Source organism: Cyclospora cayetanensis, unplaced genomic scaffold (assembly GCF_002999335.1).
Source record: "Cyclospora cayetanensis isolate NF1_C8 unplaced genomic scaffold, CcayRef3 CcayRef3_contig_19, whole genome shotgun sequence".
Taxonomy (NCBI): Eukaryota; Apicomplexa; class Conoidasida; order Eucoccidiorida; family Eimeriidae; genus Cyclospora; species Cyclospora cayetanensis.
Genome location: NW_020312136.1, coordinates 182,797 through 209,942, shown reverse-complemented (window position 1 = coordinate 209,942; position 27,146 = coordinate 182,797). Strand labels below are relative to the sequence as shown.

At 51.8% G+C, this 27,146-nt stretch overlaps 7 protein-coding genes across 7 annotated transcripts; 4 read left to right on the top strand and 3 right to left on the bottom strand.

Annotated features, from left to right (window-relative positions):
- Window positions 1-3,643: 3,643 nt before the first annotated feature.
- On the top strand, window positions 3,644-5,293 carry LOC34618700 (asparagine synthetase [glutamine-hydrolyzing] 2). The gene has a single exon (XM_022732018.1). It carries the CDS (start codon window positions 3,644-3,646, stop codon window positions 5,291-5,293), a length of 1,650 nt encoding a protein of 549 aa, XP_022586809.1.
- Window positions 5,294-5,522: 229 nt separating this feature from the next.
- LOC113147334 (nucleolin-like) lies at window positions 5,523-6,716 on the bottom strand. The gene is made up of 4 exons (XM_026337557.1): window positions 6,605-6,716; window positions 6,191-6,445; window positions 5,823-6,137; window positions 5,523-5,719 (listed from the first exon to the last, which is right to left on the bottom strand). Exons 1-4 carry the CDS (start codon window positions 6,714-6,716, stop codon window positions 5,523-5,525), a joined length of 879 nt encoding a protein of 292 aa, XP_026193342.1.
- Window positions 6,717-9,248: 2,532 nt separating this feature from the next.
- Window positions 9,249-11,317, top strand: LOC34618699. Its single transcript, XM_026337556.1, has 4 exons — window positions 9,249-9,839; window positions 10,153-10,921; window positions 10,980-11,084; window positions 11,274-11,317. Exons 1-4 carry the CDS (start codon window positions 9,249-9,251, stop codon window positions 11,315-11,317), a joined length of 1,509 nt encoding a protein of 502 aa, XP_026193341.1.
- A 783-nt stretch (window positions 11,318-12,100) lies between these two features.
- Window positions 12,101-12,973, bottom strand: LOC34618698 (DCN1-like protein 5). The gene has a single exon (XM_022732016.1). The coding sequence runs from the start codon at window positions 12,971-12,973 to the stop codon at window positions 12,101-12,103; it is 873 nt and encodes a 290-aa protein (XP_022586807.1).
- An 855-nt stretch (window positions 12,974-13,828) lies between these two features.
- LOC34618697 (NEDD8-activating enzyme E1 regulatory subunit) lies at window positions 13,829-16,292 on the top strand. Its single transcript, XM_026337554.1, has 4 exons — window positions 13,829-14,689; window positions 14,847-15,074; window positions 15,227-15,543; window positions 15,725-16,292. Exons 1-4 carry the CDS (start codon window positions 13,829-13,831, stop codon window positions 16,290-16,292), a joined length of 1,974 nt encoding a protein of 657 aa, XP_026193339.1.
- Window positions 16,293-18,158: 1,866 nt separating this feature from the next.
- Window positions 18,159-21,990, top strand: LOC34618696 (poly(A)-specific ribonuclease PARN). The gene is made up of 11 exons (XM_026337553.1): window positions 18,159-18,267; window positions 18,398-18,514; window positions 18,704-18,777; window positions 18,989-19,078; window positions 19,348-19,447; window positions 19,607-19,832; window positions 19,985-20,158; window positions 20,334-20,464; window positions 20,845-21,115; window positions 21,274-21,441; window positions 21,636-21,990. The coding sequence occupies exons 1-11, from the start codon at window positions 18,159-18,161 to the stop codon at window positions 21,988-21,990; spliced, it is 1,815 nt and encodes a 604-aa protein (XP_026193338.1).
- Window positions 21,991-23,256: 1,266 nt separating this feature from the next.
- LOC34618695 lies at window positions 23,257-26,419 on the bottom strand. The gene is made up of 3 exons (XM_026337552.1): window positions 26,304-26,419; window positions 23,571-26,133; window positions 23,257-23,484 (listed from the first exon to the last, which is right to left on the bottom strand). Exons 1-3 carry the CDS (start codon window positions 26,417-26,419, stop codon window positions 23,257-23,259), a joined length of 2,907 nt encoding a protein of 968 aa, XP_026193337.1.
- Between the last annotated feature and the right edge of the window lie 727 nt (window positions 26,420-27,146).

Below are 27,146 nucleotides of genomic sequence, written 5' to 3'. Positions count from 1 at the left end.
AGGTATATTTAACTAAAAATTGTGCAGAATTGATAAGTTGGCTTGTCTATTGGTATACCTGAATTACTTTAGAGTACTGGTAGCTTGATAAAGCAAGGGGTTCTATGTGCATCTGGTTGTGAATGCTCGGACTGTTTAAAGGGTGTCGTTGCACGCGCGCTAGCCGCCCTTATCTCCTCATGCTAAAAACTAAGAGGGATACGGGCTACGCACGACACGATTTGTTTTGGAAAGTACTAACTAGCTTTCTAGTAAGCTTGTATCGAGTCGGGAACACAGTGCCTCCTTGGAGGGGCCAACGACGCTTGCCAGTAGGCAGCATTTCATGCTTCGATGCAGCTATTTCCCACTCATCTACTAGCTGAGAATGTCAGGATTCCCTACAACACTTGACAGGGTTCAATAAAGCTACCTAGTACTCCAAAGAACTTCTGTTTTTGCAACAGTCTGGCGAAAGACCTCTGATGATTCAAGAAGACGGGTAGCACAGCGCCTCTTAGGGCAGCAGGTGCTGGCAAGCAGGTTGCTGTCCACGCAGGAGCTCCACAGACGATAAAAAGGCGCAATTGGCTATCTGTCAAAGTGTTTAAACCCGTTGATGCGGCGGATACCATGACAAGGAAGCGTAGTTGGCGGCTTACAAATCCTCCGATACTCGCATTGCCCAATTATTGGCTATATTTCTTCTGAATAAACAATGCTAACGATAAACCGGTTGGTACCATCTCCCCCAACAGGCTAGGGGTCTCCAAAATACCAAAGTGACGCTTGTTCTTCTCGTCGCTTCACCTCAACCGAGTAGCGGTATCCATTGAAGGGAAAGTATGTGGTGTGACGGGGGGATAAAACCACGTTTGAGCTCAATACAAGTCCATTTTAGGCCTTGCCGCTGCTGTGATGCTCCTCAGAAAGTTGCTCAATCATTCATAATTAATGTGGTACACAGGTTTCCCAGGTGTACCATTACAGACAGGAATGCGAAATTCGTTACTGCATTCTGGCATACCTTTAGGACCGGCCTTTGCATTAACCATATTATGACCACTACGAACCACCGATATACCTTAGCAGACAAAGTGCACCAACTGCATTTTTCTTCAGTATCTGCGGCTCTATGCTCACAGAAAAACTCAATTGGTTGGCTTGAATGTTTCCTGCGGTGAGTGGGTTTATAATGCCATCGTACTTTAGTCTACTTGTTGCTCTTCAGCATCCCTGACCTACACTGAGAAGCGACTCTCCGATCCAAGGCTGGACCGGGCGGTCCGCAATTGGCAGCCACCCTTAGCTGCGGATAAATTCAGACAGCAGCTCGCTAGTTCACTCGAATGCATGCACGAGACAAGCAGGGGATCATGATGAGCGACGGTCGTTTTTGTACATTGAGCCCGGAGATTTGGCTCCAGGAGATCCACAGACCCAATGAGGCGCGCCAGAAGATATGAGACAAACAGTTTTCCCGCAAGGTCGCAAGGAACATTTGTGATTCTCTCAAGAAGCAATGTTCTCTCGTACACTATCAATTTCTCGAAACACTGGAGGTGACACAGCAATTTTAATATTGACCTCTTAAATACGTGTTTTAAAAATCTCGAATTTTTCCCAGACTCTGCCGTAAAGGCAAGTGACCCATATGTAAGCGCAGGATGCACAGAGATCGGTGGTAGTGCTGGATATGACTGTTGAGCATCGAGGACACTAGACAGGGGCTTCTAGCGAAATGCGTTGGGAAATGCCGACCTCAGGTGGTTGACCAAGGAGGATCACGGTTTTCTTTCCTACGGGAGAATTTTCGGCCCTGCTTGCTTAGCAACGACAGCTGCCAGGGGGCGATATTCTTTGCATTCCATAGTAATATCCCCTCCCCAGCGCATGCTCTGCTTAAAATAGGTATCTTCATCAATGAATATTGCTTGAAGCGTTCCTCGCTATCACATTTTTAGGATTTCGCTTTACTCAGATTTATGCGCAGGCAGCGTCGCATAAGTGTGCCCTTTAATTTTTGATTATAGCTTTTATTTTGTCGACTGTGCTGCATGCACCGGCTGCACTGGCATGCGTACTTAGCTGTATGAGGCGCGCAGGCAACGCTGAAGTAGTGCGGATTTTGTTTTCCATTACTCATTGAATGTGCCTTTTGCATCCTTGTAGAAGACGGCTAAAGCATTTCAGTGCTCCGACAACAGCGAGCCATCGCGCTGCCGCTTTCGCGTTAGCTTGGTTCTCGTTCGTTGTTGGCCAGTGCATGTGTCTTTCTTCTCGTCGAGTTCTCTGTAGCGGCTAATGAACGCATTTGTTTTTCCCATTCATACTGTTTCTCGCGTTTTTGTGCACCTGGGAAGTGACAATAGGGTGGACTCTCTTCCGCTATCCTGTATGCAGTCGGTCTCGAAGCACGGGTACGGAAAGCGTGCGCGAGTATTTTGAAATGAGCGGGGGAGATGTAAGGAGCTGAAGTTACATTTTGACACTGTAACTGAAAGTATTGGGCAGGGGAACGAGGAATTCATGCTGATTTGCACTCAATAGCTTCTTCTTCAGCCGATCCTGGCTGTGGAGTGCAGTGCGCATACTACAGAGAATAAACATGGAGCGCTACGGGTATCCTAAGATTTTCCTTCCTTCCCTAAAGCCAGAATACTTGTGGAGCGAGGGCAGTGTGGGGTAGGCTTTTTGAAGGAGCATTAAACATGTTTCTCAAAATTGAGCGCAATCTTGAGAGTGAGGGTAGCTGTGTAAGCACTTTAGAGGGAACACCTCAACCCATGACGAGTGCTACACAGAAATTTCTGCATCGGTGAAGCGAATAGATCTAGATAGCAGAGTATATAAGTGTTGCGTGATGAAACACCACGCATTTATCCAAGGCACATAGACACTGTGGTGCGCTAGAATTAAATGCAGACCTGACGTCATGGTGGCACCCCAAGAGTTACAAAAAATACAACAACCTGCTGCAAATGCAGTTTCAATGCAAGCGAATCGCAAAAAAAATGTTCCAAAGCTTTTTCAACGCGTGTATATCAGTCCCCCATATTCACGACGGAGGCTTTGACGGCAAGCCTCGCAATCAGTCGAATAAAGAGAAAAAAGAAAGGATACAGGCATCGTATGTCTTTCTTTATCGATAAGAAAAGCGATTTATCATACTGTTTTCATTGGGGTTGGGCGACGGTGAGGGAATAGAAGCTTTATCCTACAAGCATTCCCTGGATGCATCGTAGCCTTCCCACATGCACACTCGCATGCACCGACTATGGTGCTATAAAACTAAAGTTGTGGGCTCTAAAAAGCCATGTTCATCCAGAGTATACACTTTGCAGTGCGCCTAAACGGATTGTTAGCAGAGGGCCATGGCCCAGCGAATCAACCAGGGGACTTTGTGTTTGAAAGCATACCGGGCACCTCCTACGAAGAGCTTCTTGGGGGATACCAGCCAATAAGAGAGCAACCACCCCTTAAAAAAGAATATGCATCTTTGTGTTTTGGTTGCAGGTGACTCGTTTTGTTTGACTTGGAACATACAGAGTGTGGTTCAGTCGCCGACGCTTCCTTGCCATAGGGTGTTTTGGGCGAGTCGCCATTCCGCGCCACCAGGTCCGACTATTGTACTTCTATAGGGGCTCCTTTTTTCCATAATAACATGTGTGGAGTTACTGCCATATTACTCTCACCTCTGGAGCAGAGTGCCCTAAGGCAGCTGTGCCTGTCTCGCTCGAAGCTCATCCGGCATCGCGGCCCAGATTGGAATGGCATTGAAGTAATAAATTATGGAGGCAACCGCATCCATGCCTTAGCCCATGAGCGCTTGTCGATTGTTGATCCAACTTCCGGAAAGCAGCCTCTGAATGACCCGGACCGTGTTGTCGTATGTACTGCCAACGGCGAGATCTACAACCATATGCAGCTGCGGAAGCAGCTTGATCCTCGCGAAGCACAGAAGCTTGAGACCCTATCTGATTGTCAGGTGATTCCATCACTATTTAAGCAGTTTGGGAGATGTTTTGTGTCTATGTTGGATGGCGACTTCGCGATCGTAGTCGTTGACAGACGCAACGGAGATTTCCTTGTCGCGCGTGACCCAATTGGTATATCGCCCCTTTATGTTGGCCATGCGGCAAATGGATCTATCTGGTTTTCATCTGAGGTCAAGTCGTTGCAGCAGGACTGCGTCAGAGTACGGGAGTTTCCGCCTGGACACTCATTTTTTTTTAAGGCATCCAAGTCTTCAGGCATAATGGAACGGTACTTTCAACCAGCGTGGATGCAACCAGATGCATGTATCCCACAGACTTCGTGCGACCTAAGCTTACTCCGCGCAGAGCTTGAGAAGGCTGTTAGCAAGCGCATGATGTGCGATGTGCCATTTGGCATCTTGCTGTATGGCGGCATCGATTCGGCTATCATTGCATCAATCGTCTGTAGGCTCTACAACGACAGATTCAAGAATGAACAGAACGATCATTTTTGGACCCCCAAGATCCACTCTTTTGCCATTGGCGTGAAGGGGTGTATGGATCTAGAGTGCTCACGGATGGTGGCGAAGCACGTTGGCTCCACCCACCACGAGTTCACTTTTGAATTGCAGGAGGCTATCGATGCCCTCTCAGACCTCATTTACATGATCGAGTCGTACGATGTCTTAACCGTGCGTGCTGCTTTGTTGAACTACTTCTTATACCGCCTCATCAAGAGTATCGGAGTAAAAATGGTGATCACGGGTGAGGGGGCTGCAGATCTGTTCGGCTGCGCTGGAGATATGCAAGAAGAACGCGATCCCGTGGTACTACATAGGGCGATCGTGCGCAGAATGGCCGACATGCACTTCACGGATTCACTCAGGGCTAACAAAGCATCCATGTGCTGGGGTGTTGAGGCCCGCGTGCCGTATCTCGATGTAAACTTTGTTGAATATGCAATGTCCATCAATCCCGGAGAGAAGTTGTGTGGTCAAGGGCGCCTTCCCAAGCAGCTCCTCAGAGATGCTTACAAGGATGAGCTTCCGCAGGCCATCATTGATAGGATCCGTGTGGACAACCAGTTTGGCGTGTCTTACCAGTGGACTGACGCCCTGAAGAAGCACGCGGAGGACAAGGTGACCGACTTGATGCTGAGCAATGCTGACATTTTGTTTCCATATAACCCTCCCAAGTCAAAAGAGGCCTATCTGTACAGAAGCATTTTCAGTGGGCACTTCCCCGATCAAAGCGTAGCAAAGATTGTCCCAGGAGGGCATGGCGACTCGAAGGACGGCCTTATCAGCCCTGCCACGAAGGTCCTTAATGGCTTATGAGTCGAAAAAGTGAGCATGGATGATTATCGAACGCCGAGTACAGAAGTGTAATATTATTTCCCCATACAAGCACCGTTCGAGTATTTTTGGTGTATTTACGAGGGTTTAAGTGCACGAGTATTTTTCAAGCCTAATTTGTGATCATGGAGTGCTCTCCTTCGACGGCGTGCATTAAATGGGCAGCTGTCTTTTTAAACCTACGGAGCAGACAGCTAGGCCCGGTCTGGTCTTACGGCTCACTGTGCACTTTTACACACGTACAACGGCTCTGGTGGCAAGCGTCGTGACTCCACCCCGCCTGTGTAGCTACATATCCTCCAACAAATAAGTGCTTGTTGTGCCACTGCTTTGTTAGAGTTAAGGCGACAGAGTGGGTACTACAGGAAGCGTTCATACAGTGGGTCTCTGCAGTATTATTCTTTGCTGCTGCAAGTGCTTGTCAAGTACCAATTTTCCCTAGCGATTTTGGTAGTGCAAGTAACAAAATATTATATAAAGTTAAAGGGATAAAAGCAGCTACACACTCTGCAGCGTTGGGAATCGATAACAGAGTCCCTGAAAATATTCAAGGTTCGGGCAGCTTCTTGAGGTGACGACATTTGGACATATGCGTAGCCCAATGATTTGCTAGTTTCCTCGTCCCGCACTACGCGAATCGACTGTACTGTTCCAACACGCGAAACAAGCTTGTACAGCATGGCCTCCGTAGTTGAGAACGTCAAGTTATCGAACAGCAGCGTATCGCTGCCGCTTAAGTAAGCGGCTTGGGCTGTGAGTGAGTACACAAGCAAATGCACATGTTTCGATCTTGCATTTAGTTTGGCGTTACTGGCGTAGCCTACTGCTCCTGTGTTACTGCTCATTATCGTATATGATACAGGAATATGGTAGACTCACGGCAGAGGACACTGCTTTTAACCCACATAATGGTTCTCCTGCCACACAATTGGAGCTTGGCACAAGTTGCAATTGCTTCTTTTGCTGCCCTTGCAGATGCGAATTGTACAATCGCGTAGCCGGCAGACATCGAATCGCTGCCCTTGGGTATGGTGACGCGTAGAGTCTTCACCACTCCTTGTAAGGCACTGTGCAGCTGGCTTTCCGTCACCCGCCGGTCAAGATTCCCCACATGAAGTACAGCATCCTCTTCATCTGAACACAGGTGCATTTTTTTAAAACCGCCCTTGTTCGGTGATTGCCAATACCGACTTTTTTAGTTGCCCCTTGTCAGCTCAATTGAAGCGACATGATCCGACAGTCAACCTCACTCATGCTATTCCTTTACTCAGCCGAGCGCTTTGGTGAGTTTACCTTCAACTTGAATTGCCACGCTTATTGACCCTGAAGCAGGTTCTGCTTCCAGACTTTTGGAATCCCTGGGGACATGACCCACAAGAGCAACCGATTCGCCATGTATACACATAAATTTTATGCAGCCAATGTTGTTGCCCTCATCGTGGCACTGGGGCACACAAGATGGAGTATGTCCACAATATCATGCTCTTAAAACAATGTGCCGTTACACAAACTATTCATGTGGAGCACTGAAAATACTTCTCAGTGAATCAAGCTGCTCATCTGGGCCCAAAAATGAACCATTCACAATGTCAGCATAATATGCCACTACAGAACATACTGCAGTTGTTGGGTGTGGGTGGCGGCGTGCGAAACAGACAGACCACCATAAAGATTGGCCCACCTGGATGTACTGAGAGAGTTTAGCATGCCACTAAAATTCCTTGTATGATGCATAAGGAAGCATTTGACTCCACGCTTTCGGGGGAGGGGCGATGCCTTCCACGACACGCCAGCTACCGTGTTTGCAAAAAGTAGCGCAAATGGCGCTCTCAGGGAGTTGCAGCACTCTTCTGTGCAAATCCTTGGTGAGGGCTTGTAATGGTGGATCTTGAAGTGGCTTTTCCTCCCAGAAGCCTCACCTATAGAGGCGAGGTTAATCTCCACTGTAACGTAGGGCAACGTAACGTCACAAATGCTCGCAGTTGAAATAAGGTGAAGGATCAACCAAACCTAACTATGAGGAGATCCAGATATTCCAAACACCCTGCACACTATTGCCCCCTAAATCCAGCAGGCAGAATACGGTGGAGCTACTAGCGTTCGTCAAAGGATTGGATAAAAGAGAAAATGCTTCACAAAATGTTTAAGCCAGTCAGCAAGCATTGATAAAGCCAGATATGGCTCAGTACAAAAGTGTGCCAGGACTCAGGAGCCAACAAAGGGCAACTCTCCTCACGCACTGTCGTCTCGCCCTGAACATAGCCTACCCAACTCAAAAGATCCGCTAGGATAATACCTCGATCTGCCACTCAACTATTTGTATTTAAAATTCATAATTATCATCTGAGAAATTATATTCATACAGGACTTGGTTTCAAGCGTCGTTGCACCTTAACGACCGTTTCGCCTCACGTGGCATCTGTGTTCGGCAGACCAGCAGTAGAGGGGTGTTACTCTGCAATCCAGGGCATTTACCGCATTCCCCTTAAATGATGCTACGTTTTCTAAGACTTTGCTGGCCGACACATTCAAATTGCACCAGAGAGCTCGTCAAAACCTTCAGACACCTTGTATACTTGTCTCGAAGCCCTGCAAGAACTGCAAGTGCCAAGCTAGGCGTCTCCGCTGCAGTGTATGGGCCGTTTCGTTCCACGTCTTTCATTAGAGAGAGCTGCATGTATGGGGGTGTTAGTGTCGAGGAGGAAGTCGCTTCTGCTTTACCTCCCGCAGCATTTACTACAAAGCTTTCCTAACGACTCCTTACACGCTGCTGTTGCGAAGTAATTAACCGAGCATGTCGTGCACAAACATGGAGAAAGAAAGCATGAGATGTTTGTTAAGTGCCGCTAGTCAGGCTCTAGAGTCCCGTGGTGTCATTGGGTCACTGCGCGCCCGGCTACAGGCTGAACTCTTCAGTGCTCTGGAAGAGAAGGTAGGTACCAGAACAATGAGTATCTCACAATCTTTAGATCAGGCAATATGTAGAGTTAATACTGAAAAGCCACTTTTGCAACTGTGTTTGCGCCCGCATCCATGCCAACTGCAGTCGCCAGCGAGCGTTGTGGTACCACCAGAAGCACGCCTCATCAACGAGCTAATATGCGAATACCTAAGTTTCAGCCACTATAACCATACCCTCTCTGTCTTCATGTCTGAGGCTGAAATGCGAGGGAGTGACCGCCTTACAAGAGCTGCAATGTGCTCTATGCTAGGAATTGCAACTCCTCGAAGCGATAAAATCATGTGAGTCAGGCACGCAACGCCACCATGTAGAAGATAAGCCCTTCACTCCATAGTACACCGTCCTAGGAGACAATTTGGTCTGGGGCTACTTTGTGCGCTTATTTGCAGCCCGCTATTGTACTTTTTAACAGCGCCGGATAGTGTTGACCATCAGAGGCGTATGTCTTTCGAAGATTAGAGCTTCAGCCAATATATTCTCCGAGTTGCATCGATACATTAATACCCGATGGACGGTAAGGTAGCCGTGCTTTTACATGCGGCGAAACCACTGAAAGCGGGCTATCCTACTGCTTCTGCCCTAGCGGGTTGCTGGAGAAGAGGGACGATCGCTTGCAGACAGATCAGCTCTTTCCATTTGTTTCACAGTCCGGTGAAACAGGGTTCGCTTTCAAGACCGTATACCGAAGGCTAGATATATCAAGAGGTAGTTCCTAATGGGTCCAATACGTATGACGGTCGGTGGTGAGGAGTTTGCAATTTCACCTCCGATGCGCCAAAAACTAAGGAATGATTACCGAAACATGCAAAACCCAAGGAAACTGATTTTAACAAAAGAAACATTCGTTTTCAAATTCAAGATGCAGTATGCATGTATGCATGCTATAACAGTCTGCATGTACACTAGACTACCCACTCATAGGGTTGACAATATTCAATGAGGCAATTGTTTAATAGTTGACCTAGAAGTGATTCAATGCCGGTTTACACTTTGTTCCTGTTCATAGCGTGCAATTGGGCTACCAGCCTTGCACATAATGTCCGAAACACGAATAATCGCCCACCATTTGCTTTCGTGCCACCAGTACAGGAACATATTGATCATAATTTCATCCCACAGAAATTGTACACTAGAACTGCTCCAGAAGCTTCAGAAGCTTCAGAAGTGCAGGAAAAACTAATGCAGGAGGTTCAACAAGCGAAAGAAGATATTGAGGAGACACTTGAAAGCACACCCCATGTGGAACAACCGGATAAGGAAAAGGAGGAAAAAGCGCGCTCTAAGGGCAACTTTCTCACGGATATTATTGAAAAAGCATCAGCAATATTTTCTGTGCTTAATTTTTGGTACATATTCGGTGCGTTTCTGTTGTTCAACTACAAATCACAATGTGAACTTGATATGCCCTGTAATCAGAGAAACTATACCGAAAGTCGACAAGCCAAGATGTGCAACCCGCGTTCGGTGCGTTTCTGTTGTTCAACTACAAATCACTGTAAATTTGATATGCCCTGTAATCAGAAAAACAATACCGCAAGGCGACAAGCCAAGATGTGCAACCCCCGAGCGAAAATGATCAAGGTGTTCGAGAATCGACACAATTTCAAAACGAAGTGCTCCACGATATCCAGCAAGTATGGCAAGATCTTTGTCCGCTTGTGCTGCAGAATCACCTGCAATGGGTGCTGATGCTGCAGAAAACCGAGAGTTCACCTCTCACAGTTAGCGAGATCCACGAGCTCGAAAAGGTTTGTTGCTTTCTAAACCATTGGCCAGGACCACCGTAGCCAAATGTGCCTTTACTTTCAGGCGATGACGCCTGTAAGGAATGAAATAATAATAGTGTTGAGGTCTGCCAGTCGATTTATGATTATGCTAGCAATTACCGCGGGACTGCGTCCGTGATTATTCGGTCCAATGCCCGGAAGGCTTCGTCCAGCAAGCAACGGATTGCGTTGCCTCTGATGGTTACAAGGGGCCTTGCGACAAGCACCAGCCTGAGCTGTATCTGCTCAGCGACTCGGCAAAAGCATCCTGGTCCTGGGCGTGCAAGGCCAAATATCCTTGTATGCCCGACAACTGCCCATCGGGAACTGACTATTCGCAGCCATGCCCACTCGGATGGCATGCAGGAAACAATGCAGAATGCACTACCGCTGATTCTGCGCTGCAGTGCGATGAAAAAATCACAGCTTCTGCCGACAGCACAGCTAAAGCTAAATGGGAAAAAACGTGTGGAGTTCGCTGGCCATGCAAGAAGACAAAGTGCGTGAAGGATTACGACGCGAAGTGCCCGGCTTTGTGGTCTGAAGCCGAATCTGGGGTGTGCAGAGCGCCCAATACATATCAAGGGCCGTGTCCTGCAACGGTGGATCTAGCAGCTTACCAAGGGAAAGCTCACATGAAGAGGATGTTTGAGAAGCGGTGTGGAGTGTCGTGGATTTGTAGAAACAGCACGCTTGAAAGGGAACGGGATTTCTCAGTGCCTTGCCCTCTGGGATGGGAGCTGCTCGAAGACGGTTCATGCAGAGCTCCTCCTTCGTACACATTCACAGAAAACTGCCCCAAAATCGTTTCCTTCGTCGGCCGCAGACCGGATGATCGGCAAGCTTACGCAACTCTCTGTAATGTGGACTTCCCATTTCGCGGTAAGCAATCCAACGCCCTGTTGCTGCCGCGACTGCGCAATTTACGCGCTTGCAAAAGATAGGGGCTCGTGCGAACTCGATTTTTCGTTCGTGTGCCCGCTGGGCTGGGTGGACTCGGGAAATGGCCAGTGGTGTCAAGCGCCATCAAGTTACACAGGGAACTGTAAGCAGCTTTCCTGCACCGTGTTCTACCTTAGAAACCACACATTAGGTCGTAGGCTCTCGGCGAATGACATTTCTGAATATGTCCGATAAGCAAAAGCAACTAAAAATGTCGGAGTGCTCCATCGAGTGGCCATGTAAGCGCGTGCCAATCGAAATGCATTAAAAGTCCTTTTTATCGCGCTTTCAGGTGTTGGAGAGAGCAACGAAATCGCCATGGTAGGGAATTATTGAGCCTCTTTATTTGCGCTGTTCAAAATTCTTGGACCAGCAAATAGCACTGTACCGCAAACCCCTTCTGGCAGAAGTGCTGCCCGTAGAGCAGAAGAACGGACCTCTGGACGACTCTGGCAGCGTTCACGTACAACTTGGGGATTCTGACATTCCACAATCCGGTTGACGGTACGCTGTGTGTTACAGTGAGGCAGTTTTGATTAGGCTGCTTGCCACTAAAGACTATCTTGGTTGTCAGCTCTTCCACCCTCTCTACCTGCCTGCTGCAATTAGACGCATGGTGGCAATGATGATGCCAACGCACTCATCACTCCCAAGATCTACAAGATGTGCCAAAAAAATATCGATACACAGCGTCTAATGTGGGTAGCGTGGGAGCCGAAAGCAGCAACGCACATGGAGAGAATGCACCCGCAAGTATTCTTACTTACGGTTAAGGGTTCATAGAGAAATTCTGAACGCTACAACGCTCTTTCTCCAAGCAACTCAATGAAAGCCGCAGGCTCGATTTTCCGGCATCGCCGCGGTTGTGTCAATTTGGCACGTTAGCTGTTTGGGTGAGCCGAAGAGATTCGTTCCCGCGGAGGCACAGCAAAATAATTGCGTGTGCATACCCAAAGAGCTCTGAAGCAGCCGAGCTTACACTAGAGCTGCTGGTGGCCATATAGAGCGAATAAAACCCTCGACCACTGCTATCACCCCCTTTTCCTTGCTCAAAAGTTCACGTCCAGTTTGGCAGCGAGAAAACACGGCGACACCACCTTAGGGTCTTTTATTTCGTTTTCAGTGCTGCCTGGCATTTCCTCTCTCCTCTCGCATCCAGTCAACAAAGTTGTCGATGACCAGCGGCCATGCGCCATCGTCCTCGTACTCCTGCAAAGCCCGATCTATGTTGTCTTCGGCTGTTGCCTCGATCCCTGCTGGTGCTTGGGAAGTCAGAGCGAATTCCAGGACCATTAGCCACGCGTCCTTCGTGACGCTAGACAAGTTGGAAATGCATTCAATGTACTGCAAAAAGTGGCTGAACAAACACCAATTCAGGGGTTCAATGAGGAGCCTCCAGTACGCGATGGCCAGTTCCGTCGGAAGCTGTTTCTGCATTGGTTCCAAAGAATATGTAAACGCGTAGCTATAAACTTTTCTCAAGAGCCCAAGATCGTCGAAGAGTGCCTTGCGAAGGGTCTGTACGCTGTCCTTCAGTGCCGTGAGCGTGTCCAAGCCCAGGGATTTAAGCCCCCGAAAAAAGTCGTCTCTTGTAATGACCCCTTGAGTCCGGCACCCGCAATGGAATGCGAACACTAAGAAAAACACATCGTCTAGGCCAACATCCAAGTGGTCAGAAAGCCGCTCCAGTCCTCCTTCCTTTATTGCCTTCAGCGATGGACTTCCTGTTGGGTCAGCGACTGCGTATGCATCAAAAAACTCGGCGATTTTCTTCTCATCGACTCTTGAAGGCCCCTCCACACGCCCGACCTCCGTGCCATGCCCTAGAACAATTCGCCTCCTTTCGGCCGATAAGCTGTAGAAACTGTCGATGGTTCTTTCAAGGTTAAAGTTGTTTTGCCGCAGCAACTCAGTGGCTGCCTTTTTGGTGCAACCCGTGATATCTTGAAGCTGCTGAATTGCACAACTGTGACGCTGGTTTGAGGGCAGCATCGGGCAGTGCTCCGCAGATGCAGAAGAGTAGCGGAGTCGGTGTCTGACTGCGGGACAACTGAGAGAAACGCCACCTTCGCTGGAGAGACACTGCACCAAAACTAGTGGCCGTGCTTTTGGACTGCTCAAAATGAAGCAGCACACAGGCCAGCATGCACAGATGGCCGTAATAACACGACTAGGGCCGATTGACCCACTGCAACAGTGAGATTTGCCCGTCAAAAGCCGGGGCGTCCCTCATGCACGAAAACCAAGGAACCGCATTGCTAGCTTATTCCGTAGGATTTTCTAGGATACACTGCCGCAAGCTATGGCTAAAATGCGCCGAGTCTGAAAACAAACTGCCCGATATATAATCCGTAATTGCACCTCTCACGGAACACATTCGGCATTACCGGTGGACACGGACACCCTCAATTAGAATGTGTAGGGCAGCTGTGCGAAATGACATAGCAGTATCACTTCTCACCTAGAGACTTTATTAGTAAATAACAAACTGTTGTAGAGGCACCATTCTGCGTGACCTGTTGCTTCCGCGGCGGGTGCGCGCCTTTTGGGCCTGTAGGCTATTGCATGCATAGGTACCAGCGAATTGCATAGTTCCAATGAATTATAGACAAGTAATGGGGTGTTTTTGTACAAAACGTGTGCCTGATTCGTTGATTTGCTGCCCTTCTGCAGAGGTGCATAATTTTTGTGAGCTGCCCTTGAATTTCCTGGCCCCCCACAAGTTGCGAGCCATCATCGACGGGACTCAAACAAAGTGCTTGCTATCTCTATTATGACCTGAGCCTCTTTGAGGAAGATTTAGACCTCATTACAGGATTCTGGAGGGCGCATCTGCCATGTGTCTCGATGAGGCATGCCAAGGTAGCCGACGCTCAGTCTTCCTCAGAGCGCTATGACAGACAACTTCGTATTTGGGGGGATGGGGGGCAATTGCGTTTACGGAATGCCAACATTTTGATCCTGGGATCTGGCACAACGGCGACAGAGGCACTGCGCAACCTGGTTCTGCCTGGTATTGGGCAGTTCGTGGTGGTTGACGACTCCAGGGTTGTGCTTTCGGACGTGAATGAAAACTTCTTTTTGTCTCCCGAGGACATTGGCGACTTGAGGTGCCGCGCCATCGCCAAGCGGGCGGTTGAACTGAATCCTGCAGTACGCGGAGAAGCTTGGGGTCTCAGCGCCTACGAATACTTGCTGCATCATGCCCGGTTGAAGGCGTGCGCCTCCAGCGAGAGTTTCCCTCTACCGCCAGTGTTTTCTTTTCCTGATGGATCAAATGGACTTGAGATGGCGCGCCCCCCTCCGATTTGTGCATTTGATGTGGTGGTTTCCTCCCTGATGTCGGCAGAAGCTGAAGAAGAGCTCTTGCGGATCTGCAGTCAGGAAAGCCCCGCGTCTCTGCCTTTCGCTGAGGAGTGCACAACTGAGCTCTCTCTGAGTGCCGCCCCTCCAGACGTCCGTGAGGGGAGAGGGCATGCGCGTCGCCAGGTGCCAGTGGTTTTTATTGGCTCTCTGGGGTTTTTCGGTTGGGTCAGACTGTGGGCAGGAGAGTACTGCCTGGTGGACACGAAGCCAGAGAGCTCCCCTGTGGACCTTCGCATTGCAAATCCATTCGCACAGCTCCTGGAGTTTGCCTCATCGTTCGACCTGGACAGCATGGCAGACAGTGAGCACTGTCACGTGCCGTTCATCGTCATTTTGATCAAGGCAAGTAGCTCCCCTCCGCTAGCAACTCCCATCAGCTTAAATCCGCGTTTACCCGCCCGTATGGGGCCACGACGGGTGAGTGTCAGTCGAAGATTGAATGGCCGAAAGCAGATTGTTCGCGGGTTCCTTTATCGCTGTTGCTTTATGGGATGGCCAGGCTGTCTGTTCACTCCGAGGGCTAACACCTAGGGAGGCGGCTACTGCTGCTGCTGAAGGGACCCTTGATAAAGTATTCACCTTTCCCGTGGAGAGCGATGTGCGCCAAAAAATAAAAGACACTGTTCTCCGGATGCAAAGGTCTCACGATGAGGCAAACTTTGAGGAAGCCTTGGCAAACGTCTATCGCGCCGTAGGACCCGTGCGCCCCAGTGAAGAAGTTGTACAGGTGGGCTTTGGAACAGTCAGTCTTCTTGAGCCACAGCATCACAAAAGAAAAGGTTTCATAGCTTCTGAGCATTACCATCCCGCAGTCTAGGCGGTACAGGAGAGATGCCCAGGGCAGGCCCCTGCGGTTATTGTTTGGCGAATCCTCTTCAGATAATGATGACAGCCTCGAGTCTTCCAGCTCCATCCAACACCTTCTGGGGGCTCTGCAGGGCACTCCACAAGTTTTTCATGTCGGAGAAAGCGCTGCCTGTCCGCCGCTTGACAATGGACATGACGGCGGACACCTCCAGCTACGTGGCACTCCAGAGGGTTTACGCACAGAAGGCGCTGGAAGACGAACAGAAAATGCGAAAACTCGTAGACGAAGAACTCCGCCAACACACTGATGGAGCTACGCCACCCCCTGCCCCCTCGGTAGAGGAGCTTCAATGCTTTTTAAAAAATGCGGCAAACATTAAAGTTATCAGGTAACGTCCCAAGCATCCAGTTGTCTACGCAAATCCGCAAAGTACCGCATGTGTCAAGTACGCATCATGACACCTGTCTCACTACACAATGCCTATGGCGTGCTCAAGGCCAGTATCGTGGACAGCAGCGTCCGCTGAACAGAGATGGTCTATGCGTGCGTAACTGCGCGGGTTGCTTTAGGTACCCAAGAGCGAGCGAACATACATTTGGCTCGGCCTCTCAGAAGTTGCTGGCAGCAGCTGCACAGAACTTGAGCCAAAGCATGCAAGAGCCCTGCGCAGGTGCCGATGCTGACGAGAGTGGGCAGCACCACATCCCGTGGTTTATTGCAGTTTTGGCCTGCAAGGCTGCCGCCGACAAGAGAGGCAGGTTCCCAGGAACGCTGCCGGAAGTGACCTATCCTACAGGGGAGCCTGAGAGAAAGCCTAATGATGCAACTAAAACTGCGTGCACACCAGCTCCCAACCAGCTGCTCGGGTACGACGCGGATCTGGCAAGCGACATCGCCGCTGTGACGGAGGAGGTAAAAGCTATTGAAAAGATACTGGGGTCTAAGTTGACCGTAGCCAAGGAAATCATTGAGCAGGTCGTGCGCTACCGCGGCTCAGAGTTTCCGACAACAGCGGCGCTGATCGGCGCAGTCGCAGCGCAGGAAACTATCAAACTGGTATGCAGGCAATTCGAGCCACTCAACAACACATTCTTGTGGAACGGTACAGAGAGACGCGGGGTGACGTTGGAGATATGACCCGCACAACTTCAACTAAATTTCGACTGCGCCCCAGGGCACCTTTTCTACCACTATGCAGCTTAAGAGGGACTGCGCCAGTTATTCCTGCAGAACGACACGCACACAACACACCCCACCACAGCTCGAAACCGCAGGCTGCGTAGCCTAGTACAAACATCCAGTACAGGGGCACAGCCCACTATACATTAAACACAATATTCAGTGAACGTGCCCAAAGTTGAGGTACAGTCACAGAAACCGATAGCACCTCAGGCAAGGGACGCTGCGCGTTGTTGTTGCACAGACTCAAAAAGGGCTTAGTCACTGCATGGTCAGTACTTCCGCTGCAATACCCATGCACAAACACGGGTAGAGCGAAAGCGGCATACGATGGCCTCACCAAGCAGCCGGCTTTGCGTGCACACAAATATCCAAATGTTGCAAAACACAAACACTAGCCATCTAAAACGAACAAAAAAGGCAACTGGAGCACCACCAGATGCCCGCCCGCTAAAAATCTCATGGAGCCTAATCAGATTATAGCGATACTCAGCAAAGCCTCGTCGCCGCAGCGCCGGACTATGTCCGCCCATCGCATGATGGCTCATCCACAGGCTTATCTTCGAATGCGTTGGCCTGCCAACAGCATCTCACGTTCAAGCACAGAAGAGGCACGCAATTTAACCACGCAATAAAATCTTGTTCATCAGACACCTACGGCATCATAGACTCTAGTTCCTTAGTCATCAGATCAGCGCCAACAAAAGATATTACAACACAAAAACAGAATACACACGCCTGCGCCACTCAGACACAAAGAGACTCGTGTTAATCAGACGCCTACGGCATCATAGACTCTAGTTCCTCAGTCATCAGATCAGCGCCAACAAAAGATATTACAACACAAAAACAGAATACACATGCCTGCGCTACTCAGACACAGCCAAGAGAGTCTTGCTAATCAGACGCCTACGGCATCATAGACTCTAGTTCCTCAGTCATCAAAATCGCAAGGCTGACATGGGACGAACTTTTTTGGCCACTCATCCGCATGTACCTTCATTTTCCCCGAAATCACAAAAGGCAACCGCCTTGCGCAAGTGATCAGGGCACCACATTCTTTAATGCACTCGAAGCGGCAACCACCAGAAGAGCACACCTTACCGAGAAAGATGGAGAGAAGAGTGGTCTTCGCAGGCATGCCCCAAACCTGCTAATTGTCGTGTAATTAAAAAAAGGAAGCAAAGTGGAGACGCAAAGCTGTGAAGTGCTGACACTGCACAGCATGAAGGGGAATGGAGCGAGAGGCTTCTCCCCACAGTGGTGCCTGCTTGCGGGACGAGGGCCTCAGCCCCGTAGGGTCTGTGGGTGCCTCGACGTACGGCTGTGCACTAAAAGATAGAGCAGCTGGATTTTCGCTGGTATGCAGTAATATTTCCTGAGCGACGGACGCAGACTGGAAGTCAAGTGTGGATAACGGCAACATCATTTTGCTAGGGTCCCTGCACTTCAAGCCCAGTGCACATGAGTTTCTATTGCTATTAACAGGGTTACTGGGACTTCGATGCGTCGGTCATCTCTTAGCTCCATTGAGCTTTTGCTTTTATGACATGCAGCGTAACTCTAGCCATTCTGCGTGCTTGGTCTCTTTGAGCGCCGGGTGGCCAGCCCTTGTTGGGCGCTCTCTTCGGTTGTTGAATCGGGCATTAGTGCTTCGACAGTCGGATATCTCCTCGAGTACTTCGGGGAGGCTGTTGTGCGCCTGCTCCTAGGGAGCAGGGCGCTGCTTTCTGCGGCGCGTGTCTCTCCCTGGTGATGGTCCTCAGCTGCTTGTATCTTCTTCCGCGTAGACTCCCGTCGGCATCCCAGAGCCCCTAGACCGAAATGACGGGAGGACACACAACTTCCCTGCTTCGGTGGCAACACCATTTGCCGCAGTTGCGCGAAGTCCTCCGCAAGGCGGAGTTCGTGTCTCTGGACCTCGAGCTGACAGGTCTCCTCCATTCCACGCGTGCAGCAGGGGTTCAGAGAGGCTCGTTTCATCCACTAAGCCCTGTTTCTGGTCGCACTTGCGACTTTGCGTGTAGGACGATTGAAAATGCACTGCTTTGCTTGTCACGCAGGCCTGCACGCGCGGGCTGAGAAGTTCCTGGGCGTTGACCGCTGCTACGCTGCCCACGCAGCGGGTGCTCGCAGCTTTATGCCGGTGCAGTTGGGTCTCTGTGCAGCGCGGCGTTCAGGTTCGTCTCAGGCGCGTGGGGAAGGGGGGATTTCAATTCTAAGGACTCCAGAAACTCCCCGTGCCACAGCGTGGGAGGAACCGAATATGGCAACGTCCACAGAGAAAAAGCTGTAGGGCGAGCTCAACCCCATACTTAAACCCCCCACATGGCCTATTTTGCTGTTATTATCTGCTGTGTACTTTTCAGAAGCGGATGCGAGCCGGTGGGTCCTCACACCCGCGAGCATTTACATCTTTCCACGAGAGACTCGTGTCTTTCAGGTGCGTCGGTCTACCTACCCGAGGCCTCCCTCAAATCGCCAAAAGTGGCGGCGAATCCCTAAAAAGGGGAAAATAGACAGAAGCAAACATGATTGTATAGACCCAGCGAGAAAAATTCGAAAGTTTCATGGCAATGCAGTCCAATGAAGCCATGCTTGTGTTCATGCCTAACACCATGCTGCCTCCGTCTGGTGGTACCCTGACGGCTCAGGCAACGACCTCCACTTTGACTTTCCTGCGGCAAAACGCTTTCGATTTCAACGAATGGATTTCGCGAGGCGTTCCCTACACGAGGAGACAGGCACGTGGATCCGCCGCCCCTTGTTTCCCTTCCCTCTCCTGTGGGCCTCCTCCCTCCTTCTGAGAAGCTTTCCCGGCTACCAGAGGCAGATAGAAGAAGCCTCTGTGTTCATTCTGCGCCTTGGTATGCAGTATTCTCTGGGTGAGGCGGTCGGGGTCTCTGTAGCCTTTTGAGAGAGCTGAGGGCGCAGAAGCCCTGAAGACCCTTTTCTGCTTCCAGGGCAGTTAGGTACACCTGCTGTGTACATATGGTACGCGTTTATACGGCAGGAGGAGGAAGAGGAAAGCAGCACCTTACGGCGCCGAATTGAGGAGCTACGCGGTATGCTGGCCAGAGCATCGCCTGAAGCTCCGAGTAAGTGGCGGCACTGCCTCTCTGCTGCCTCAGCCTGCTGCGATTCCTGATCTGCTGCATGTAGCTGAAGTCCTCATGAGAGCACCTGCTTGGTCTCGTATGTCTACGATGCCGTGCGCTGTGGTGCTGCGGCAACTGCAGCTGCTCCCAGACCTCCTGTGGGGGAGCCCGGAGCGGCGGCTTTATTTGATGCCATGACGGAGGAGGACCGACAGTTGGCCGCCTCTGTGAGGGAATCGATCAGCACGTGGCTTAGCAAGGGCCCTCAGGAGCCGCTGGAGCTGCCAGTTGACAGCCCACTGCAACGCTTGTTGCTCCACTCCCTCGTCGCCGCGGAATTCCCCCAACTCTTCAGTAGCTCAAGCACCCGCGGACAGGACCGCGTCTTTGTCGTGTACACGTGAGCCGGGACTCTTACAGCAAACACCGACTGCAGGGGCTCGATAGACTGCAATGCCGCCCACGCAGCTCGTGGTAACAAAAGTGTACAGACGAATCCGGGTTTATCGCATGCGGCTGCCGGCAATGCGTATGTTGCTACTTTTGCGGCAGGACGGAGAGCCAAGTGTTTGAAGAGCAGCTGAGGCGGTTGCAGGGGGAACTGAAGGCCGTTGAGGCCGCTAGGGGGGCCCGCGAGCTCCTGGAGGCCATTTCGCTGGAGCGGCTTCTTGTAGTCGGCCACTGCTGCTTTTACGACTTTTTGCACCTTTATCAAAGCTTCATAGGGTGCGTCTTTTGCGGAACATCGACAGCTGCGGACTTTTTTCCTAGTGCACAATCAACTAGGCTAACTTTACCCCATTGCGTAGCGCGAATTCCTCTACTGGCGTCCTTAGGACAGGGATATCTCAGGTGACTGCTTCCGGATACGTAGCGCAGGAGAGTTGGGGTGACGGTGCAGGGATCTGCCTGATGGTGTCGGGGACTTTAAGAAGAAATGGAGTCAGCTCTTCCCAAGCTCGTTCGATACTAAGCTGCTGGCGGAAACCCATGAAGCTCTTGCGCCTTTGGGCATACCGCCCACCCTCAAGGGTGCGCTCTTATGAGAGTCTGATGCTTTGGCTCTGCCTCGGGCCGCCTCCCCCAGACTTGGGCCCTCCACTCTGGGCGTCAGATCTGCGTCATACGGCTGTCTCTGCAGGCCTGTGCGACTTGATGGTTGGCGCCTCAGTGGCCAGCCAGGCGGAGGGCTGCCTTGTGCCAACGCCTCGATTCGAGGTGGAGCCGTTGGATGGAACAATCTGGAGGTAAACACCATCGTAGCGACCCATACGTGTAGACGGTCTAAAGGAATTGCCCGCCACTGCGCAGGAAGGACCGTAGGAGGGACTGTCTGTCTGCAAGTCAACAAGGTTTTCTACTGGGGTGCACTACCGGTTTCAGGCTGGACTCTTCCTTTGCCTCCGTGGTAGTCAACAGCAGCTCCTCTCCTCCGCTCGCCGCAGCAACTGCATCAGCCGCCCTCCGTGGCCGCGTTTTTGAGGGGCCCGAGGGTCGACGGTCTGCTGCCGAGGACTTGCGCGGGAGGGGAGAGCTGGCGGAGACTGACGTGGAGAAGGACCCCGTCAGCGACTTGGCTCACGATGCCGGGTACGATAGTATGATGACGAGCATGGTCTTCCTCATGCAAATCTGCAGGGTTCTGCAGCACAGGGGGTTGTCCTGGGAAGACCTTCACTTCAGGTGGGCAATATTTTGAGGCACAGCAGAAGGAAAACAAGGCACGCTTAGCTAAGGGTGTTTTGGGGATCGGCACTTGCTGGACTCAGATCGTTGTCTGAAAATTTTACGTCTTCACAGTTTACTGGATTCTGAAAACGGCCTTGGCCTCTGTATCCGAGACAGCCAGGTTTCTTTTGGATCAAAACGCTTGCAGACCCCGCCGATTCGCTGTTGCACCTCTGTGCGGCTACCTGCAGGCCAGCTGTGGGCCTTACGCAGGGAGCGCGGTCACCCAGGAGCCCCGTTGCAGCGCAGGACATACTCGCGCAATTCGTGAACCGTGTCCGGTGCGTCATCCCCGTGCGTGGTAGCCCCTAGCGATGTCGCAAGAAGGCGCTAAGGGGTTCGTCTTCGCCCTGCGCTGCAGTAGCCAAACAAACTGTGTTGCAGCCTAGCTACACGAGCACTCTCCCGGACTGAGAAGTATCAGAGGTCTGGGGATCGGAGTGTGCCGGTTGGTTCACGGGGCGCTCTTGTTCAGGCTCGTACGGACGCAGCCGCCGTCAATAAATCTAGGGGGCAGCGAGGAGCAGCAGTACCACCAACAATCGCGGTTACTGGTAATGCGCAACTTTCCTTCGAGTTGGCAGAAGTGGAACATCATGAAACTCTGGTCTCCGGTTTGGGTTGACGTACAGCCGGTAGACAGCACCACATGTTGGCTTGTCACCCGCACTGAGGCAGACGCACGCAGCCTCCGCACAATCTACGAAATGATGCCGTCTAAGCCATTCGAGTCAGTTGACTCTTTGACCTTTTTCAAGGCCTCCTGGTGCCACTCCCTGTCCTCTGCGACCCCCGAGTCTCAGGGGGTGGCGTTTCGAGCGGCAATGTAGCATTAAAGGATAGGGCATGTCCTGCTGCAGATAATTGTTTCTCAACAACGGTGTTCCTACAGCTCTTTTTGCATGCCTGCGTGCGAATGCTGGCTGCTGCCTTTACAGGCTGATGACCTACGAGGACTACCGGCTGGCGCAAGGCCAACCTGGGATGAGCCCCGCTGAGGAGCCGAAGGCTTCCTGAGGGTTCACTCCGGGTGCGTAGCTGCTGGCTGCACTGTGTGACAGGCGGTCTCTGCATTGTCGACCCTTTAAAGGGAGAGCAGTGTAGCTGTCTGTTCATGGGGCATTTTGGATGCGGAAAGGGTGGCCCCATACTGAGAAGTGGCAAACACCAAACTCTTTTTCTACCCTTTCGATTGGATGGCACTGTCCGAATGGCTCCGGCTCTTCAAGCTAAGCGTACAGCAGTGCTGAACAGCGACTAAGCCTTGCCGACTAGGGCAGCCCCCACATTGAGGAGATCTGAGCTCTTCATCGGCTTCTGGCTGACAGGCTGTTAGTGCCTGCGCAATGCAACGGCTGGTGTTCGTCTGCAGCAGCGATACTTGGGTGTCATGCGCCACTGTCTTGAGTAGTGAGGAGCCTTTCGTATAATGACACGCAGCCCTGTGAAGTCTGACTCCCGCGGATGCAGGAGAGGACGCCAGTGGGGCTGGTGTATGGGCATGAATGGGAGAGATAGAATGATGAGCATGGGACATAATTCCATTGGTGAGCACGATAGTGTGCATACGATGGCGAAGGCAGGGCTCTAACGGCAAAGCAGGGCTTTAAGAAAACTGAGGTAATGCAGAAAGCGAAGGCTGTAGACTCCCACGTGAAATGTCTCTGACCATCCAGGGATTGTTGAGCGCCAGAGGCATCCCATGCTGCGGCTGTGCTGGGTAGAAACTAAGGGGAGAGGGGAAACAATTCAGGCCCTCGTGTATCGTTGTGGGAAGGGTGCGTCGACAGTAAGTCCCCTCGGCCTTTGGAGGAGCTCCGAAAAACGCTGCAGGTCTGGCGGGCAGCATCATCTGGGGTCCCTGTGGCTGTTGATGCATAGGTGACGTACGTGGCACAATAAGAGGACGCGACGGGGCGGGGGCAGAGGGCATTCTTACCTGGGCGCCGGAGCGAGGCGTTGTCGAGCTCCCTTCTCTCCTCACGAGCACTGCAGGTCTCAGCTGGGTGTCGAAACAGGCGTCTGGGCCCTGGCGAACCTGCTGGAGATTAGTGCCATGTGCGGACTTATCGGCTTCTCTGCACCCCTTGAACAAATCACCCAAGCGTATGCGTCTCCCTCCAAAGAGCTTTGGCGGTTGCTGCTGACCATGGCGCGTCCCCGTGGACTGCATTGTCATCTGTGTGGGAATCCCTTGCGATGGAAAAACCCTGGGGGTGCTTGGCTGCTGCTGTATGCTGCTCCTTCCGTTGGCGCTCCAAGACGCCATGGGAGTGGAGCCCGAGACCTGGCGAAGCGGAGGCGGCTGCCCAGCGACCTGCTGCCTGAGAGAGGCGTAGTCCCTCGCTGGCGTCACGAATCTCGGGGTTGAGGGGTACAGGCCCATTTGGGGCAGACCAGCGGGGCTCACGTAGCCATCTGCGGCTTGCATTGTGTGCAGGCTGCCCTGGGAGTAGCGGCCGTTAGTCGAGTTTAATCCAATGGCACTAGGCCTAGGACTGCAGTCTCGATTTGGAGTCGTGGAGGGCCACCCCATTTTCGGGTTAGCAGGCTGCTGACTGTACGGCATCTGATGAGGGGCCACGTGAAGATCCTGCTGCACCTGGCACTGTGGCGGCTTCGCTGGGTAGAGCGGATAGTGCCCCATTTGCGTGTGCCCCTGTAACTGAGAGCTGTTCCAAGGATGTGGATCCTGCAGGGGCCTCCCGTCGGTTTGCATGTCTTTCTTGTCTTCTACACCTGGAGATTGTTTATGCCGGTGGACTGGAGTCCTAGAGCTGTACCTGTCCTCTGGACTTAGGCGGCCAGCACCTTCCTGGCGGCCGCATAGGAGTACTGGTTGCTGCACGTCGGGGCATCCGTAGAGCGTAGCTGGCTGTTTGAATCTGCCCCGAATCTGTGATGCCGGCTCCGGGCACTGCCGGCTGTGGTTCACGGATTCCTCCAGCAGCTGCTCAATATTCGCAAGCCGGGCCTTTCTTGCTGTCGGTGTTAGAAGACTTCTACCTGGGGTTGAAGGTTCCTGCGCATACTCACCCTCGGAGATCCAATCTCCGCTGGTATCTCGTTCCGTAGACACCAGGCCCTGCAGCTGCAGCCGTGGCACTCTGGCATTGTGCTTTCGTACGCCATTAGATGGGTAGTGGCCACGGTTTTCTTCAGATAGACCCTCTGATCGATTCCTGGTGTGCCTGGTAAGTCCTCGGGCGGACCTTCGTCCAGGGCCGGCCCGCACACTCACGGTAGAGTCTGAGCCTAACAATGAACCACTGCACCCTCGTGGGGTTTCCCTCTGAGGCTTGGGACACACTCGGAGGCCCACGGCCTTTTTGCCTGTGCAGGTACACCATGTGGTGCCCTCCCTTTCCTGCCGTTTTAAACACGAGACAGTGTGGCCTTCCTCATAAACGTGCTTCCCAACGGAATCCTCAGCGCATACAAGAGACCGCCTGGAGTTTCCATGGATGCTTCTGGTGCTACGGCAGCGCATAGCGAGAGAGCCGGCCTCAGCTGCTTCAGTCCGGGCCGTCCCTGCCTCATAGCAAGCGTTATAGTGCACGGCGTCCTTCTCCTTCTGTGTTTGATCTGTTTCACGAGGGGTGCGAGGTGTCCCTCTTCGAGATGACGAGATGAACCCATTGCGACTCAGCCTCTGCGAACGCGCAGAAGCAGGTGGATGCTGAAGGAGCGCTGAATGACGTCGTGCTTCCTTGAGGTTCGATGCAGGCGGCTGTGACACATCATGGCCCCCGTGGGACGCAGAATTTCCGCGAGAAAAGGCCTCTTTATTTCCCTCACGTAGCGGCTTGTTCTTTGAGGCAAGCGTGGATGCACTTCCCCTTAGTTTGGCGTGCGTGTTGCGCTGTTGGATACCCTGGGGTTCGCTCATAGGGGGAGGTGGCGTAACTTCTGGCAGAGGGACCCTGTAACCGTTCTTTTGCCCGTCTGTAGTCTTGCGGAAATCCAGGGTAACCTGCTCTGTCTCGATCTCTTCAGGGCGCCTGGGCCCTGTCTTGGTTGCATCGGAGCCACCCTGACTGAATTTGCTGTTGGTAATTTTGGAGGCAGACAGCTCACGAGTCCCTACCGGGGCTACCTCTGGTGCTGGAGGCCTCGCAATGCCTGCGAGCTCGTAGAGGTTGTCCCGTTTGACAAGGCTGCGCCACGCTGCATTGATTAGACCTGTCTTTAGTCCACTCCTAACGTCCTCCAGTTTGTGCAGCTGGAATAGCATGCTGCTGAGACATTTCAGCTCGTCATCTCCAGGGTCACCGCAAAAGGGCCTTAGGTAAATACCGTTTTCAAGCTGCGCGGCAAACGACACGGGGCTGTTGTCCAGCAGGACGCAGCGGCGCAGGTCTCTGTTGGCCGCTACATACGCCAAGTCTTTCACATAGTAATGCATGTCTCCAGCAAACGGCCACAGGGACTCCTCGGCCCCTGCAGCGCCTGTAGCTGCTTCCTTACAGGGGTTGTGGGTGCGAGGCGCTCGGCAGCAGTGGTGCCTGTATAGGCGGTGATCGAACAGCCTTTCCTCTTCCTCCAGAGTGTCAAGGATCGGGTTAGCATATTCAGGGAGAGCTGCGGTAAAGGCGATGACCTCGAACTTTCCACTATCCCTGAGCTCCCTCAGAAGCCTCTTAACAAACGGCCGGTGGTAGACGTACAGGATGGCCTGTGGCGCGTTAGGGTCAAAACTCTCTGCCGCTGCAGCCGCTTCCTCTAATGAGACTGCAGGCAAAGGAGTTGCTGAGTACGCTTTTGAGGCTCCCTCTCCTGGTGTAGGCTCGGAGAAGGCAAAAGTCCTGTCCGCCGGAACCTTCAGCAAAGGTATTGGGGTGACGTACACGATCGTTTCGTCCACATCAACGAACAGAGTCAGCTTTGAGCAAGAGCCTGCCGGCAACTCTCCTGGCTCTCCCAAATCGTATCTGTGTATCAGCATAAACAATTGGAGAAATTGACGCAAGCCCCTTTAGCACAGGAGGGAGTAATGCTGTATGCTATGCCCCTGCAAGCGTGTAAACTAGCAAGAAAGCAGAGAGACTGTGTGGTGCCGATAGTGTGTTTTTAGCAGTGCCCACGTAAAGACTCCTGTATGCTTTAAAAGCAAGGAAGAGGGCAGCTTTTAGTGAGGGCTTGCCTGCCATCTTTGAGGTATTGCTTGACCTCAGCTACAGAAAGAAGGCCCTCGACAAACTCCTCGGGGAGGCACGAGAGGTCGATGGACTCCTCAGTGGCACTGGATGCAGGTTCCATGTCTTGCTTCGCGAGGGGAATACTGTCGAAGCCTGTCTCGCGGGGGGAAGGACATTCCACGAGAGACACAAGATGATCCACTAGGGGAGCCAGACCAGCCCCCGTCGACCTAGTCTGAGGATGCGCCCCAAAGTCCGCTAGCTGCTTCAGAGAAATCTGGAAAGCCATGCCTTTGTGTTAGGTGGTGTTCAAGAGGAAGCAGCAAGCGGCTTTTAGGGCAGATTGACGTGCACAGAAAACCTGAGTAAGCAGCCTGGCTTTGCTTGTCGAGATCTGAGAGTTTGAATAGCCTTAGGGGCTATGAGGCGCTGTATATCCCCGTGATTCCGAGGAATGCAGCTAAAGCTGGAATGCTGCTGGCTGGTGGGTTGCAGAGAACAGGTGTTTCCTCTGTCGTGACCTCTGTGGTTAGATGTGCCCAGCCACATCTGATAGTTGAACGGATATCTGCAGAAGAGATGTGAGCAGATGGTGTCTCCCTATTAAGTGAATAGACCTAAGGGACACAAGCTGGGTGCTAGTGCTTGAGAGCAAGGCGCAAGGTGAGGCGATTACGAATCGAGGCGGACGGGAACGGTCGGGGCTGTAGGACTTGAAGGCAATATTGAAATGAAACAGCAACCAACTAGGCCAAAACGGCTTTCAGAGGCAGCCATATACAATAAAAGTCAAATGAATCAGGAATTTACCCCTCAGAACGATTGTATTTATCAATACAGGTCCAAGA